The 16,331-nt window shown below is 34.5% G+C and overlaps 1 protein-coding gene across 2 annotated transcripts in view; it reads right to left on the minus strand.

The window, feature by feature from the left end:
* CEP128 (centrosomal protein 128) overlaps positions 1-16,331 on the minus strand; it is a 387,410-nt gene that overhangs the window by 318,972 nt on the left and 52,107 nt on the right. For both annotated transcript variants that reach the window (XM_036093994.2, XM_078054045.1), the window contains one exon: positions 9,600-9,716. In XM_036093994.2, coding sequence (XP_035949887.2) covers positions 9,600-9,716 — 117 coding nt within the window. The remainder of the gene's footprint in view (positions 1-9,599; positions 9,717-16,331) is intronic.

The following is a 16,331-nucleotide window of genomic DNA, read 5'->3' on the forward strand; positions in this document are numbered from 1 at the left end:
GGTCAGGAGGGGAAAGAACAGGAAATGGAGCTCCAGCAACCCAAGTCTGCCCAGGCTTTGTGGCTTTAAATCACAGCACCACTCTAACTTGATTCCCATCCAAGTCTGATATTGCCTAACAATGCTTCAGGTTCTCAATCTCAGATGAAAAATAGGAAACTGAACAACTTTTTCTCACTGCCAAATAAGCCCATGGACTGACAATATAAGGTTATAGGTGTAAATAGTGTTCTAACTTGACCATAAAAGATGATAGAAAAACCTAAACAATTTCTCATTTCTTGAGTAATAATACCACAGCTTCAGTATTTACACATACACACACACACACAAAAAAATCTAGGGTACTGAATAAAAATGTAAATTAACTAGAAATGCAAGGAGTCATACAGCTATAAAAAATGCTTTTGTATCAGGTGAAAGAAACACAAACAAGATCACACAAAGGAAAATCAAACAACATTAGAACACCAGTGGAAAATGACTGTAACTGGGTTGAGTGGACAACAAGGTACAAAGGCAGTGATGATCAAGGAAAAGAAAACGATAATTAGGAGAAAGAGTTTGGATCTATATAAGATAAAAATGTAGAGAAAGTATCTTTGGGACATTCCTGTATAGATTAGATACATGAACCATGGACAAGGGCATGGGAATACATGATTCCAGTGACATAAACTCTCATATCAAATTACAGTCTCTAATTGTTTTACTATATGTAAAAAGATTTTTTCCACAGAGGGAGGGAGGGAAGGAGGAAGAACTGTAACCCTAAATAGGAAGCATAAAAGAAACTCCAGCAAAAATGCATAAAAATGATAGTTTTAGTGTTAAATATAACAGATGTCTTAATATATAATACTCAATGTGTCATATTTTATTTTTCAACTGTAGAAAGCAACACTGTTTCAAATTTAAATTTCCAAATAGCAATAGTTAATTATATTCTTTTTCAGTTGCAATGTTTGTGCCAAGCACACTTTCAGGGAGCCCTAATAGTTGAGGTATATATATTATCATCATTTTCCAAGAAAGTTTAGCAACTTTAATGAAGGATGCCTGCTGGGTCACAATTGATGGTTCAATACTGACGACTAGTGGTCAAAAACATGTAGTCATTCCGTATTTTCAAGTATTCTAAGACTTTTATCTAAATTTGAAACAGGTAGTGTTAATCATATGAAAAACACATATTAAAAGAATTTTCAAACATTCTGAAAATTACAAAGGAAAAAACTATCTCTTAAGTCTTTTCTGTCCATTATTTGCTATGTCTCCAAACCAATCAGCCTTTGATATTGACCCATAATGGGAACCTCATAAGGTGTTGGTTCATTCACATCCCCACAGTTGAATTAACAGTTTCAGAAATCCATAATTAATATCTTAAAGAGATCTTACTTTCAGAATTATTATATCTGAGCAGTTCTAAATTTTTTTCTAACTTCATCTGTTAGGCACCAAGAAATCAGAAATTTAGTTGTCCTAAATTCCCAACATAATATGAAAAACAGTAAAGTACCATATCAAAATATTCTTTCTAAAAAGTTAAAATTTAATTGTGATTGTCTTAATTCTTGAAGAATGCTTGTGGGATTTCAGTTAAATCATTTCAACTGCTACATACTCAACTTCAAAGTTGAACAAATTTGTTAACATTCACTTTCTTCTCTGCAGGAATAAGAGCAGTAGGATAATACAACACAGACAAACCTCTGAGAAAGAAAAAAGTTTGTTTTTTTAACCAAGAGTGTTGCATGCAGCCAAATGGTCACTCACATGTGAAAACAATGGTCATTCCTTCAACAACTATTCACAGACTGTCTGCCGTGGGAGATAAACACTGCATTACATGCCCCAGAAAACAGGTGTGATGGACAAAGTTCCTGCCAACAGAGTTCCCATTTTAGTGGGGAAGACATACAATAATAAACAAATATACAATTATAGATGGTGTTAAGTGCTATGAAAAGATAAATATGACATGACAGAAAACAATGTGGCAGAAAAGAGCTACTTTATTCTTTAAAGATTTATTTATTTATTTGGGGAAGAGGGGGACAGAGGGAGAAAATTTCAAGCAGACTCCCTGGTGAGCATGGAGCTCCACTCAGTGCTTGATCTCAGGACCTTGAGATCATGACCTGAGCCAAAATCAAGAGTCAAAGGCTCAACCAAATGAGCCACCAGGCATTCCAGAAAAGAGCTATTTTTTTGTGTGTGAGTAAAGAGATAAAAGTTTATTAAGTGAAGATACAGAAAAAGCTCTTAAGAGTGAGAGGTGTCCCAAAAGGGTTGCCCGAAAAGAGCTATTTTAGAAAAGGGAGGGGCAGGGCAGTTCTCTCTGAAGGGGTGGCAACAATTAAACCTGAAGGATGAGAAGATACAAGTTTGCTGAGGGTCAGAAGAAAAGTGTTCTAATAAGACACGGAAAGGAAACCACTGTGCTTAGAGCACAGATTTCTTAGAACAATTTGTATAGATGCAATTTTTAAATTTGAGAATAACCATCTAAAAAATGGAAATCTAATCAAAGTCAGAAGTATAAAAATGAATATATAACACATTTTAATCCAGTACAAAACAAAAAAAAAGGGGGGGGAACCAACAACAAAAAAAGAAGAGATGTTAAAAAAACAAATAAAAGGATAAAAACATTTCCAAATGCATGAATAATTTTAAGTATAAACCGACTAACCCAGCCATTAAAAGACATAATTTATCAAATGAGATTTTTAAAGTCCAGCTATAAGGTGTTTATAAGAAACATACAAAAATAAGTTACAAAGGAAGGATTAAAATATAGCAGAAAAATCATATGTCAAGAAAACAGTAACTCAAAGAATGCTAATATCAAGAGGAACACTACAGATTAAAAAATAATTGACCAAGAAGTAATTAATTCATATCCATGAAACCAGTCACAAAATAGAGTGAAACTAAAACTAAAAAAAAAAAACTAGAGTAAAATCTTGGAAACCTAGGAATAGAAGGCAATGTTCTTAATCTGAAAAAAGACAGCACTGAAAAAACCAGTAGCAAACAATATGCAACAAGATTAACACTTTAGAAGCATCCCTATAAAAACAGAAATAAAGCAAGAATTCTTGCTATCTTTGTTTCTATTCAACACTGCACTTAAGTTTCTAGCCAGTGCAGTAAAGCAACAACAAAGAATTATAAAGTTAGAGACTAAATTGCCTTCCATTTCATATATGATTATCTACACAGTGTATAGTACATGACAGTAATACATGAAAGCTGCTAACAAATTATAAAATAAGATCATTAAGCAAAATTGTTGCATACAAGAGCCACATATAAAACCAACTGCACTCCTATATACTACAGATAACCAATCAGAGATGTAATAGAAGAAAATATTCCATTCACAATAGAAAGAAAAACTCTAAGATACCTAGGAATAAGTCTAACAAAAGCTGTTAAGACCTTTATATACAATTACAAAACATTATTGAAGAACATTAGAAACCATCTCTCTTCAAATTAATCTATGTAGTCAGTACAATTATAATCAAAATGCCAGCAGGATTTTTCAAGGAACATGACAAGAGATTTTCATTATCATTTACCAAAATATAATGAAAGCTATAATAATGGAGATAAAATGGTATCAGTTCAGGCGTAGACAAACAGATCAATAGAAAAGCATATAGAACCAGAGATATAACACGGGAAACTAGATATATAACAGAAGTGGCATTTAAATCAGTGGGGAAAGAACAAATTATTTAAAAATAATGCTGAGGCAACTCATTAGTCACATAAAAAATAACAGATTCCTTCCTCGTGCCATTAAAAAAGTAAAATTCCTGAGGGAAAACACAATAATCAATATTTTCAAATGAGCAAATGATAAACAAGCTACTGTACCAGCACAAATGCAAACTGCCAAAAAAATATGTGAAAAGATGTTCAAATTCACTAATAGAGAAATGCAAATAAATATAAAAATGAGTTAACACTTTATACCCGTGAGCCTGGCAAAAATTAAAGAGAATGTAGGGCAAAGGGCCATTTTCAACCATTTTACTAACAGAACTGTAAAAGGTTAGAACCTTTTGGTAAAGATAATCTGATAGCCTCTATTATAATAAAAATCCATCCATGGGAATAAAAGATTAAGTTTGAACCATATCAGCTAGTTCAAGGAATTTCCAGAAAGTACTGGTGAGAGGAAAAACCAAAAAGCAGAAATGTGTGTGTGTGTATGTGTGTGTGTGTATAAAATATGATCCCATTTTATTAAAATGAAACATACCAAAAAAGTCCTATATATGCAAAGGTATATATGGTCCAAATACATCTGTCTAGGATAATTAAGAGTAATAATTAAGGAAAATATAAAGGGATCTCTCCCAGGCTGTTCACACTGGCTCCTTTTTCTTAGAGAGTGGGGTTAATGGTTGATGATCAGAGAATACATAAGAGAAGGGGGGAAAAAAACGGGCCAAGCAAATAAATAAACAAAAGCTGAATTAAAAAGAGAATGAATGAACATTGATGATATGATCACATTTAGTTATACACTTATTTAAATTATATATGATTAAATACTTTTCATACTAAATACTTAATAAAAATGTTAAAAGAATTATGTGAGAAATAAAAACTAAAACAGTGGATCAAAACAGTGTATGAATATGGTCACTACTTAATGCATTTGACAAATATTTATTAAGTGCATACTATGTCAAACGTTAAAAATGCAAAATGTTCAAAATGAGTACAATTAAATATCAGGAAACAGTAATTAGTAATAACCTGGCACAAAAACCTCACGTAAAATAGATCACTAGAAACAGAATAGTGAGGAGAAAAAAAGCCATCGCTGCAAAAGGAGAAAAATAGTCAATGGGGTTAGGGTTTATTAAAAAAATAAAAACCAGGACTTATTAAGGCTCAGACTTACCCTACACATATAGCTCCACCCCATGAAAAATAAACACTAGAGCAGGAGTTCTAGAATTTTCCCCAGCTACACACATTTTCCTACAAGATAGTATATGTGTAGTTGTCCTGTTGTGATACTCTGCTTTCAGGCTGTTGGTAGTCTGAGGGTCCTGCCTGTCACCCTTACTGTGTTACTCGGTGCTTACCACATCCCACCTGGTCACCTGGGCCTGAAAAGAACCGCATTCTAGAGCTCATGTCCCAAGGATTGGGAAAATAAGGTGCATCTTCTGGGCCTTCCTCATGCTTTCCACGGAGCTTGTATTTTAAACTCCCATTGACTTGTATATTCTACTGGTCTTTCTCAAAGCCCAGGGAAGCTGTTGGGCTGGTCAATGTCAGAGTGATTTAATGGGCATTTATATAAAAGGCATCAAGTAACATCAGTGGGGAAGAGGATGCTTGTACTATGAAATAAATATGTGAAAATGTCGGGGCACTGACTATGGAAACAGGAGGGTAAAGTGCCAAGCAAAAGTTATACAATTCAGCCTTGGAAAGGTAAGTGAAGTCCAAAAATGTACCAGCCTCAGAAAGGTCTCCTTGTCAATCCAAACCAAGTAGGAGAGTCTTAACAGGAATGGGTTAATGAGGCCACCTTAGAACATTTGCCTGACTAGATTCTCCTCTGAATTGACACAGAAATTTCAAGGGAGATGCTAAAGCTATTAAGAGGACATTAGGAAAACATTCTTGGCTTCCTTAGAAGCTTCTCCCTTAATGAGTCCAAACTAAATACATTTATAAACTGTCCCCAAGGCTCTTCTTAGGTGAAGTATCCATATTACTCAGCATCTCTGGAGCCACAGTGACATTTCTGGGAAGGAACAAATAGCTATTTCTTCATTAGGTTTTTCGCAATTGGTACAGATGCCAAAAGATGAAGAAAAATATAGGAAAAAACATCTATCAATCACTTTAACTTTTCTGTATAGGCTTTAACATTATTGATGAGGCTCACATAATCTGGTTTCTCATAGATGTACAGACCGAAAACCATTGAGCTGAGCTCCCATCTTACACTTAACAATTCCCCACTAATCTTCACCATCTTCAATTAAGATTCCATTCTTCACCTTCCCCATAGACTTCTCCATGAAGTTCCTTTAAATCTTGAGACACCTGATTCACCCTAGATCACTGGCAAGCATGGAATATTTTTGGTGGAGGTAAGTGGGAGAACTAGCACTTTATTTAATATGCTATGCAATGTTCTGAAAGGCATATACAAATATGCATCCAGCATTTATCTCATGTACTTCATTTTAAGGAATTCAAATAAAGACAAAGATATAACATTCAATCTAGTCTGAAGGCCAGTTGAAGATCTTCACCAAGTTAAGAAAATCTAACATTCATGTGATATCAGTAGCACATGAATAGTTGAGACTCAATAAAGGAAGCAGATTCCAGAGTGTCTACAGCCCTCCTGCTTAGACCAAGAGGGGGGAAAAAACACAAACACATTAGAGAGTGAACAATTCCTTAAGACCTCTAAACAAGAAGAGGAGAGTGGCTGTTCCTCAACCAATTTTCAATGATTAATACTGTGTTTTTCGGGGCGCCTGGGTGGCTCAGTCATTAAGCGTCTGCCTTCGGCTCAGGTCATGATCCCAGGGCCCTGGGATCGAGCCCCGCATCGGGCTCCCTGCTCCGCGGGAAGCCTGCTTCTCCCTCTCCCTCTCCCCCTGCTTGTGTTTCCTCTCTCGCTGTGTCTCTGTCAAATAAATAAAATCTTTAAAAAAAAAAAAAAAAAAAAAATACTGTGTTTTTCATTAAATGGGAACAGATAAAGCTCCAAGGACCTAAGGACCTCATTAGATCACTAAAAAAAAGCAGGTTTTAGCCAAAAGTACGTATTGCCTCCCCATGACATTATACCTAAAAATCTGACATTGGAATTTTTAATGAATACTCCTAATCTCTTAACAATTTTTAAATGTCATAATTTTCACTAACATTGAATTATACATTTTAGGGAGGCAGAAGAGCACAGTGGCTGAAAGTCCAGATCTCCTTACTCACCTATAGATTCATTTTCCTCACCATAGCCAGAAACAAAATATATCAATTACTATCATCATACAGTATAGGTCTTTGCAAAAGTATTTTTTAATATTGAAAAGAAAGCAAAGTGTTTCCTCTCCTTAAACATGACCTTTCCAGAACAGCCTAAGCCACTTAACTTGGGAGTAGGAAAACGTTAACAGCCTAAATTAATCCTTTCCAGCTTCCACTGCAATGTTTAATCCAAAAACCACCTTTTAAAAGCGTATAGGTCACCACTTATATTAAAGTGACAAAATATGAAATTAAACATTTCTTATCAATAGTGATCCTCTACTGTATTGTCAGAGATGGAATTCCAAATCACAGCTCAAGCTTTTAGTCAAATTGACAATTACAATGCAAATATTCAGGCTCTGGTTTCTCAATAATAGGGGTGGGAAGCAATCTTCCTCTCCCTCTTTGTAATTTTGTGCATTCTGCAAAGAAAGAAGAAAATAAGTACGGAAAATTTCTCTAATTTTCTCTTGCAAAAAAGAACAATTGTCTATTCTTATGCTCACCAGATGCAATTTGCTTTGAGAACAAATGTATAAAAATCAAGGTTTAAAGAAAAAAAAAAAAAGGCTACCCACATGCTGTATCTAATTATTCAACAAAGTATCCCCTTCAAAGTAATTACCAACTAACAAGGGTATGCTTCCTTTTGTGAAATGGAGGAAAATGGAATTTTAGAAAACAAAAGTAGATTTTCTATTGCTTACATTATAATTTCAGAGTTGCCATTTTTTCTAATTTTCAATTGGCAGTGTCTAATAATTTAAAAAAAATTTAATCCATCAATTTATAAGGGTCAATGATCTTGAAGCACACATAAGTGCATTTTTAGAGCACCACTTTTAGAGAAAATCATTTTGTAAAAGAAAAAGAAATCCTTTTTAAAATCTTTTTGTTTTAATTTTTATACTTTACGTATAAATCTAAGACACATTTAAAGGGAAATTCAACAAATTAATTTTCTATAATGATAGTAATAAAATATAACTAATGTAACACAATGAAATTCACAAATCTACACCAACATTAATTAATTAAAGGAAAAAGCAAAGTCCTTCCTCACAGTAGGAATCTAATTAATAAATGCAGAAAAAGTGATGGAATGTGTAAAAAAAAAAAAAATCACGATTTAGCATCACCTATAGTAATTGTTTCATGAAATAATATTAATAAATGCTAAAATCTGTGGATGAACATACAATAAGCTATTTTCAAGTTTCAAAGAATCTCCACATAAAATAAATATTTAAAAAAGCATAATAGTAAAATTTACAGTGGAGAAACCTGGCAGACAACATCTTAACCAAATATTCAGTTTTCATCAGTAATGGGACAAATGGCTCCTAATAAGATAAGCCTCCTAATAAGATATCCTGGGAAGAATGCAACACCAATTCTCTGGGTTTCCTGCCAAAAGTCTATAATGTAAATTTAGTCATGAGACAACATCAACAAACCAAAATGCAAGACTTCTACAAAATAACTGGCCAGTACTCTGCTGAAAAAACTGTTCCAGATCAAAGGAGACTAAAGAGACATGATGGTCAAATGCAATATGTGACCCTGTATTATATCCTGGGCCAGAAAAGGATGTTAGTGACAAAATGTGAATAAAAACTATAGATTATATCATAGTACTGATCCAATGTTAATTTCCTGTGATTATGGAAGAGAACATACACACCATACTATTTAGGTGTAAAAGTATTTATATCACGTCTGCAACTAGCTCAAAAAAAATTATATATGTGTAATATATAATAACTGTTATACATTATTATTATTATTATATAGATATAAAATGTGAATATTGGAGGAATCTAGGTAAAGGGCATACAGAAATCCTTTATTCTAATTTTTCAACTTCCTCCTAAGTCTGAAATTTCAAAATAAAAAAGTTACCTAAAAGGTAAGTGATCTCAATTTTGGAATGGTATGACCATAGTCTAGTCCAGGGGTTGGCAAACTTTCTATAAAAGAGCCAGACAGGCTTTGTGGGTCACACGGTCTCTTTTACAACTTCTCAATGCTGCCAGTTTCAAAAAACCACCCACAAACAGTAAATGAATGGAATGGCTGTGTTCCAATAAAACTTTATTTACAAAAATAGGCAATGGGCCACATTTGGCCCAGTGGCCATAGTTTGTTGACCTCTGGTCTAGTTCATGCCAAGGAAAATTGATCAGAGTAATCACACTTTCAGTTAACATTTTTGAGCACATGCCAGATACTATATTTAGTGGTTTATAAGCATTAACTCATTTATCCTCACACTAACATGATTAGGTAAATACTATTTCTGTTTTTCACAGAGGAAATGGGCCTAGAAAAGCAAAGGAACTTGCCCAAGGTCACACAGCCAGCAAGCAGTAGACTTTGGGTTTGATCCAGGTAGGGCTGTCTTCACACACTGAACTAGATAACCTATACGCTATACTTCTCAGACGGACTGAAATATATATGCAACGACCAAGGAACTCTAACCATTTTAACAATGGCTAAATAACTATCTGAACTATCCAAACTCAAGATTTACATTCTGGAAGGTATTTTTCACAAACCTCCTGTAGCTGTAAAGAAATAAGTCCCAGCTGATCCTGATGTTTTTCCACCAGCTCTCTTTCTATGCGCATCTCTCTTTCTATTTCCTGAAGCCGTCGTTCCACCCGATCTGAAACCTTAACATGGACAGAAATGGTGACATTACAGAGCTGTTAGGCAAAAAGAGAACATATTGAAGAGATATTTTATGCCAGATACACTACCACCTACAGCATTTAAGAATGGCTTATTTATAGTGTCCTTTTTAATACTATTATACAACAGATTGCAAAAAAAGGACTGAAAGTTACAAAAGAAAACAATCATTAGTCTTTAAATCATCAAAACCTGGATCCCAATAAAGGACTTAAATCTTTCAAAGTATAATAATTCAATAGATCAGAGTTAAAATAGACTAGAAAAGAGTGCCCTCTGGTGAAGTAGAAGGAAAATACCAAGTTTGCCAATGACTGCATTTATTACTCTATTAATGATAAACTGTTCTATTTAGTTCTTTTGCATTTTAATTATCTATAAACATGACTTGCCTAGAAAGGTTCTGATGTCTATGAGCAGCAAATAATTAAAAGGTTTTTCATTAGCTTGTCAATCTTTTCTACTGTGATCTACTGAAAATAAACCAGCTGTAAAAGATCAAAAACTAAAGTCAAACAGAAAAATGTTTAATTGGGACTCTCTAAAATAAACATGAAAGAATTTTTTTTCTCTGATGCAAGATTTTCCTTGCTAAAAGTTGTACAAATTCAAATACATTTCATGTATATCATCATATAGTCCCCTAAATAAAATTTACCTATTTGATGATGTGTATATTTCATGCAGGAGGCTATGGGGGATAAAAGACATTTGGATTCATTTAAGAGAAGCAATAAATATAGCCCTGTTATAAGAAATCTTTTGTTAACAATTCTATATAGCCAGAAGGGTCCTGGTAACAAGGAATCTTACTGGGGCGAAAGAAATGTTCTAAACTGGACTATGATGATGGCTGCACAACTCAGTACATTTACTAAAAATCATTGAGTTGTGCACATAAAGCAGATTAATTTTATGATAAATTATAGATTAAATTGTTTTTTAAAATGACACTGGTAAACATAAGTTTAGTCAATAAAAGCTGAGCAAAAATATTCTATCAAAAAAATTAGCAGTTAATATTTACTAAGAATGAAAATTCTTCGTTTTCCACTTTTTACTGCTTAAAAACAATTTTAAGATATTTACTATGATACTCACAGTGCTTTACTAAAAACTCAAAACACCCTTCAGCATCAAGCTTCTAATTTATCGTAGTAATCAACCCTAATATCCCAATAAATAATTTACTACTGCATCTGAAATAAATGTAGTATCTGCTGTAATAGAAAACAATACTGGATAAATACTAAAAAATAAAAGGATGTTAATTCATGCAATTTTTACAAAATGGAAATACCTTTATAGTTCACTCTTAGTGTAAAAAGTAATAGCAAAATTCATCAGAAAAAAAAATAATACAGAATCATCTCAAACTCATTAGGGTGGCTACTATCAAAAACAAACAAAACCAAAAAACCAGAAAATAACAAGTGTTGGAGAGAAAGTGGAACCCGGGTACACTGTCAGTGGGAGTATAAAATTGTACAGATCCTATGGAAAACAATATGTTGGCTCCTTAAAAAAATTAAACAGAGTTACCAGCAATTCCATTTCTAGGTATATACCCAAAAGAACTGAAAGAGGGTTTTAAAGAGATATTTGTAGACCCATGTTTATAGCAGCATTATTCACAATAGCCAAGAGATGGAAGCAACCCAAGTGTCCATAGACAGATAAATGGATCAACCAAATGTGGTTACAAATACAATGGAGTATTATCCAGTCTTAAAAAGGAAGAAACTTCTTACCCATGCTACAACATGGATAAACTTTGGAGACATTATGCTAAGTAAAATAAGCCAATCACAAATAGACAAACACTGTATCATTCCACTTATATGAGGTACCTGGAGTAGTCAAATTTATAGAGACAGAAAGTTGAAAGGTGATGTCCAGGGACTGGAAAAGGGGTAGCTTGGAGAGTTGTTGCTTAATGGGTACAGTTCCAGTTTTGCAAGATAAAAAGAGTTCTAAAATGGTGAATGTGCAGAACACTACTAAACATTTAAAAGTGATACAATGATAGGGTCCCTGGGTGGTGCAGTCATTTAAGCATCAGACTCTTGTCTTGGCTCAGGTCCTGATCTCATGGGTCGTGAGATCGCGCCCCACGTTGGGCCTTGTGCTCAGTGCAGAGTATACTTAAGACTCACTCTCCTTCTCTCTCATTCCCCCCCCAACCCGTGTGCACTCCCTCCCCTCTCTCTCTTAAACTAAAGCTTAAAAATAAAATAAATCTTTAAAAAGAAAAAAGTGAGGATTACCTGGGTGGCTCAGTCAGTTAAGCATCTGCTTTCAATTCAGGTCACAATCCCAGAGTCCTGGGATCAAGCCCTGGGGTCTGGCTCCCTGCTCAGTGGGGAGTCTGCTTCTCCTTCTCCCTTGGCCCCTCCCCCACTCCACGCTCTCTCTCTCTCTCTCTCTCTCTCTCTCAAATAAATCAATAAAATCTTTAAAAAGTGATATGATGGTAAATTTTATATTTTACAATTAAAAATAAAAAAGAATAAAAAGAAAGAAATATAATCTGCTAATACCATCCATGAAGAGAAAAACACTGATAAGTATATTGTTGTATACTTTCAGAAATTTTTCTATGCATATGTGCATGACTAGTCAAACACATATCCATTTCACTTCTTTAAATAAAAATGAAATAAATTTTTTGCAGTTGACATATCATGGGCAACTTTACATGACAACAAATAAATCTATATCCTTTTTCTTAACAAATGCATAGTTCTCCATAATTGATTAAAATAATTCCCTACTGATAATGGGATAACAATTATTTATTTTTACTGTATGCTATGACAAATATTCCTATATAATTTTTGTAAATTCAAGATACAATCTTTAAGTGGAACTGTTGAACCAAAAGGTATGAATCACTTACAAAAAAATAAAACATGAAATAAAATAAAACTTGGAAGTATTTTGGATTTTTATCCAAATCTTTTACTCTAAAAGAAGACTGAGGAGATGAAGTTACTAACGAGGGGTCACACAACTAATCAGTGAGAAAAATAAGCCTAATACAGGTCTCCCTTTCCAGCAATATTTTAAAAGCCCCAGGTCCATTTTCATGCATTCATTCAATAAACATGGACACTCATTTGCTCCAGTTGTTGTAGTAGGTAGGAATAGAGCAATACATTGTTGTATCCATACCCTGCCTTCAAAGAGCTTGCTACTGAAGACTGACACTGAATGAGCAGGTAGAATTTCTCTCATTAAATTCAATGAGTTGAATGACTTCTGTATTTCAGGAAGGAAGGCTGTGCTTTTTTAGCAAAATCCAAATACTGAAATCCAAATACTGAAATAAAAGCCCAAAATTATTAAGACAGTTTCTTCAATAAATGGTATTGGGAAAACTGGGCAACTATACACAAAAGAATTAAACTGAAACACTTTTTTTTTTTTTGGACCACTTTCTTACACCATATACAAAAGTAAACTCAAAATGGATGAAAGACTTAAATGGAAGACTGGAAACCATAAAACTAGAAGAAAACATGGGCAGTAAGCTCTTGGAAATTAGTCTGTGCAATATATATTTTTTGTATCAGTCTCCTCAGGCAAGGGCAACAAAAGTAAAAATAAATAAATGTAACTAGACCAAACTAAAAAGCTTTTGCAGAGGCGCCTGGGTGGCTCAGTCAGTTGGGCGGCTGCCTTCGGCTCAGGTCGTGGTCCCAGGGTCCTGGGATTGAGCCCCGCATCGGGCTCCCTGCTCGGCGGGGAGCCTGCTTCTCCCTCTCCCTCTGTCTGCCGCTCTGCCTACTTGTGCTATCTCTGTTAAATAAATAAATAAAAATTTTTAAAAAGCTCTTGCAGAGCAAAGGCAACCTAGTGAATGGGAGAAGATAATCTGCAAAAGATACAACAAATAAGTGGTTAATATCAAAAATGTATAAAGAACTCACCTAATTCAGTATCAAAAAATCCAATTTAAAAATAGGCAAAGGGACTAAATAGACATTTCTCCAAAGAAGACATAAAATGGCCAACAGACACATGAAAAGATACTCAATATCACCAATCATCAGGGAAACACAAACCAAAACCACAAAGAGATATCGCCTCACACCCATTAGAATAGGTGTGCTCAAAAAGACATGAAATAACAAGTGTTGGCAAGCATATGGAGAAAAGGAACTCTTGTGCACTGTTGGTGGGAATGCAAAATGGTTCAATCACTCTGGAAAAGAGTATGAAGGTTCCTCAAAAAATTAAATATAGAACTACCATACGTTACAGCAATTCCACTTCTAGGTATTTATCCAAAGAAAATGAAACCACTAATTCAAAAAGATATATACACTCCTATGTCCATTGTAGTGTTATTTATAATGCCAAGATATGGAAGCAACCTATGTCCATCAATCAATGAAGGGATAAAGATGTATACATACACAAAAAAGAATGGAATCTTGCCATTTGTGAAAACATGGACAATTCTAAAGGGTATTATGCTAAGTGAAATAAGTCAGACGGAGAAAGGTAAATACTGTGATTTCACTTATACGTGGAATCTAAAAAAATACAAAACAAAACAGACTCAGTGATACAGAGAACAATCTGGTGGTTGCCAGAGGAGGGGGGGGGGGGATGAAACAGGGGAGGGGGATTAAAGGGTATAAACTTCTAGTAAAAAAAAAAAAAAATCCAAAATTATTTAGCCATTAGCTACTTCACCACCATAGCTAGTACATGTGATGATGTCGAGTTACCCTATTTGGAGGATTCTGTTTTAAAATTAATATTTTTGTTAGGTAGCTTCTGACATGATTTCAATGGTTTCTGCTTCCTGGTATTCATCTACCTGCAAAATTTCTTCCCCTTGAGTGTGGACTGGTCCTAGTGACTTCCTTCTAATGAATAGAATATGGCAAAAGTTATGAGATATCACTTCCATAATTAGGTTACAAAAAATAGTGATTTCCATTCTTGGTAGCACGTTCTCTCTTGCTAGCCCTCTCTCTTGCTTGCTCTGATGAAGCAAGCTGCCATGTTGTAAATGCTCTATGGAGAGGCCACGTGTCAAGTAAATCAAAGAAGTCTCTGACCAACAGATCATGATGAACTGACACTTCAATCCAATAACCTACAAGGAACTGAAGGAGCTAGGAAGCAGATCAACTAGTCAAGCCTTGAGATGACTATAACCTGTGAGAGATCCTAAGCCAAAGGACCCAGCTAAGCCACACTTGGGTTGCTAACCCAGAGAAACTATCAAATAATAAATGTTTTAAGCCAGTAAGTTCAGGGATAATTGTTACACAGCCATAGATAACTAATGCAATTTTTTAAATCTGTTTTAAAATAAATCCTCAACCAGGAAATAAGCTAGAGAGCCTAATACATGCATATTCCCCACTCCATCCACAAAATTTCTATTTCATAGAATTTTGTTCTCAATTTCAAAATATTATTATTTTTCACTAGTATTAGCCTTCTCTGTAATCCAGTGATAGATGAGCACCTCTTTAGTCCTAGCTGTGCCGCCTACTGGCCTTGTGATTAGCTTTCTAAATGAAGTACATACTAACTGAGCTGTTCAAGGAATTTAATCTCTCCAAAAAATCAGCATCATCTTCCATAAATGGAAATAATAATTTGCCCTCCTAGGCACATAGAGTAGTGTGGACCAAAAAGTATAGAAGTAATGGGACAAAAGTATAAATTATATGGTAGAAATTAATAGTTGTTTTCCAATATCTATTCCCCTACCCCCATTTCTTCTACAGTAAAGGAATTTTTAACTAGATAGGTGACTGACAAATATAAACATTTTTCTGGCCTTGTGACTTAATTCTGGCAAATGGGATACAGGTATAAGTGTCAAGTGACAAGTTCCAGAAACTATCCAGAAGAGATAGCACATAAGCACCTTTTGCTCTCATACTCATTCCTTCCTCCATCTTGCTGCCTAGTACACACATGCTGCCATCTTAGATCATGAATTTGAGGCCATAACAGGAAAAAACAACAACAACAAGAACATGACAGAAAGAGCCAGAATCCCTTACACATTGTAGGGAGCACCACATGGAACCCTGAACTTTCTACTTAAGATTTTCCCATAAGAGAGAAATAACTTTTGTCTTTTGTAAGTCACTGTTATTTGAGGCTTTCTGTTATTTATGACTGAAACTCAACTCATACAAGCACTTAATGAACTACAAAACACTAAGCAAGTACAACTACTGCCTTATACAACCATCAGAACATGGGTAAATCACAATATACTTCCTCTATTTTAGTCAAGTCTGAAGACAACAATAAGTAATAAAAATGAGTAGACATTATAGCTAGTCAGTGTTCAGAAAAATAAAACCTATGCACAAACTAGCATGAATGAAAATGAATAAACACAAAGTATTTTAGGAATTCCAACAGTGGTAGAATTATAATCATAGTATAAGGCCACCTAAGTGTCTTCACAGACCCAATCATCCAAACAGATCAATAGGCTCAAAATACGTTATTTTTTCCACTGCTAACACCGAGTCACACAACTCCACCTAAGTCAACAACAACCAAGGACTTAAAATACTCATTTGGATAGTTCTTCTTTTCTTTTTGTC

This window comes from Halichoerus grypus, chromosome 8, assembly GCF_964656455.1.
Source record: "Halichoerus grypus chromosome 8, mHalGry1.hap1.1, whole genome shotgun sequence".
Taxonomy (NCBI): Eukaryota; Metazoa; Chordata; class Mammalia; order Carnivora; family Phocidae; genus Halichoerus; species Halichoerus grypus.